Source organism: Bactrocera latifrons, unplaced genomic scaffold (genome assembly GCF_001853355.1).
Source record: "Bactrocera latifrons isolate USDA-ARS-PBARC rearing strain unplaced genomic scaffold, ASM185335v1 scaffold_544, whole genome shotgun sequence".
In the NCBI taxonomy this organism is placed as follows: Eukaryota; Metazoa; Arthropoda; class Insecta; order Diptera; family Tephritidae; genus Bactrocera; species Bactrocera latifrons.
The window spans coordinates 63,852-65,446 of NW_017537206.1; the positions used below are offsets into that span (position 1 = coordinate 63,852).

The following is a 1,595-nucleotide window of genomic DNA, read 5'->3' on the forward strand; positions in this document are numbered from 1 at the left end:
TCTTCAACGATCTCTCGACCATCTTTGAAGGCTCAGATGTGTATTAAATATTACAAAATATAATATTTTAGAATACATATACATATAGCAAATACAATAAATAATATGAGTGCCATTGTGTAATTTTTAAGTGGATTTCTTAAAAAGATAAAGCAATTTGAAAATAAACTAAGAATTTCTACGACTTTCACTTTGAAAAAAAAAATAAGAAAAAATAAAAAAAATTAAAACTTAACAGCTATAAACCAAAATTTATCACAAAAATTGAAATGAAATTAAATTTCACTTTTAAGCCAATGGAAAATGTGCGTTGGTGCATTGAAGTTGCGTTTGTATACATAAAATTACAAAAATAAAATACACTAACAACTAAAAGTATGTAAATAAATGCCATGAACACGTTTAATGGAAGCGCCATAAACTTATTGCTTGAGCTGGTCAAATATACAAATAACCGTTATTAAAAATGATGATGCGTTGGGATGTGATGCTTGGAGCCTGCAATTGGCAATTTCAGGGCGTATGAGGAACATTTCTACACTTAAGCGGCGTTTATATACACAAACACACACAGATTTACATGCCCTCACACGTGGCCATGCACGCCTCATAGCTGGAGAAGTTGTTCTCGTTGCCGTCGCAGCCGCCGAATTTGAACTCCACACAAGTTTTGCGGCTGGGATCGTAGCTGAAGCGCGGTATGAGCGCACGGCAGACGCCCTTGCGTATCGGCATGCGGCAGAAGGTTTCCGGTGCTGTGCGCCCYGAGACGGGCACATCGTCCAGTGAGACGGCATCGAAGAAATCGCCGACATCGTCGTACAAGTCCATGGGACGCGCCTCCACTGTTGGTGCGTAGCTGGTGAGCAGCAGTAGCAGTGAGAGTAAGCAGGCAAAGCTGCAGGCGTAACGCAGCATAAACAGGCGTTTGTTGTTGTTGTTGTTGGCACTTTGGTGTTGCATTGTTTTAGATTTTTTTTAACTTTCAAAGTCTTTATCTTAAAAGTAACTGAATGATTTTCACTATCTTCTGTAGTTTTTTTGAAAATTTTCACTCAAAAAATGTTTTTTGTTTTTTTTTTTTAATTTATTGCTTTCTAGAAACTTTGAATTTGTTTTTGGTTTCCTCGCTAAGTCACTTTATGGTTGATGTTTGCAGACAAACTGAACTCGTTGCGGTTATGCTACGCGATTTTATATGAGCCTGCGCTGTGTGGGGCCTAGCGTGGTCGCCGGCAGCCAGCGAATTCAARCAAAGCCAACATTACCACCAATCGACAGCCGCAGCAATTGGCAACAACTACGCACATAGAGTGTGTATGCGTGTGTGTGTGTGTTGCGAGCAACGATCGTCAACAGCATATAACGAGTAAGCGGTTAAAGCTACTATCTCTCTCCCCAACAGCGAGTTGGTCGCATAATTGCTCTCTCTTGCGTTTGCTTCGCGTCGCACAGCGCYTACTGGCTTTCTCTTTGCTCTTKAACAATTGCCTGTTTGTAGTTTAGTTGCAATTGTTGCGGGTAATTCCCATGCAAACAAACAAATTGTTGAATGTATAAAAAAGAAAAATATTTCTGCGTACTTTTTTGCGCCA

The 1,595-nt window shown here is 39.7% G+C and overlaps 1 protein-coding gene across 1 annotated transcript; it reads right to left on the reverse strand.

Moving 5' to 3' along the window:
- Nucleotides 1-314: 314 nt before the first annotated feature.
- LOC108974293 (protease inhibitor 2) lies at nucleotides 315-1,150 on the reverse strand. The gene has a single exon (XM_018942022.1). It carries the CDS (start codon nucleotides 961-963, stop codon nucleotides 577-579), a length of 387 nt encoding a protein of 128 aa, XP_018797567.1. The 5' UTR covers nucleotides 964-1,150; the 3' UTR covers nucleotides 315-576.
- Between the last annotated feature and the right edge of the window lie 445 nt (nucleotides 1,151-1,595).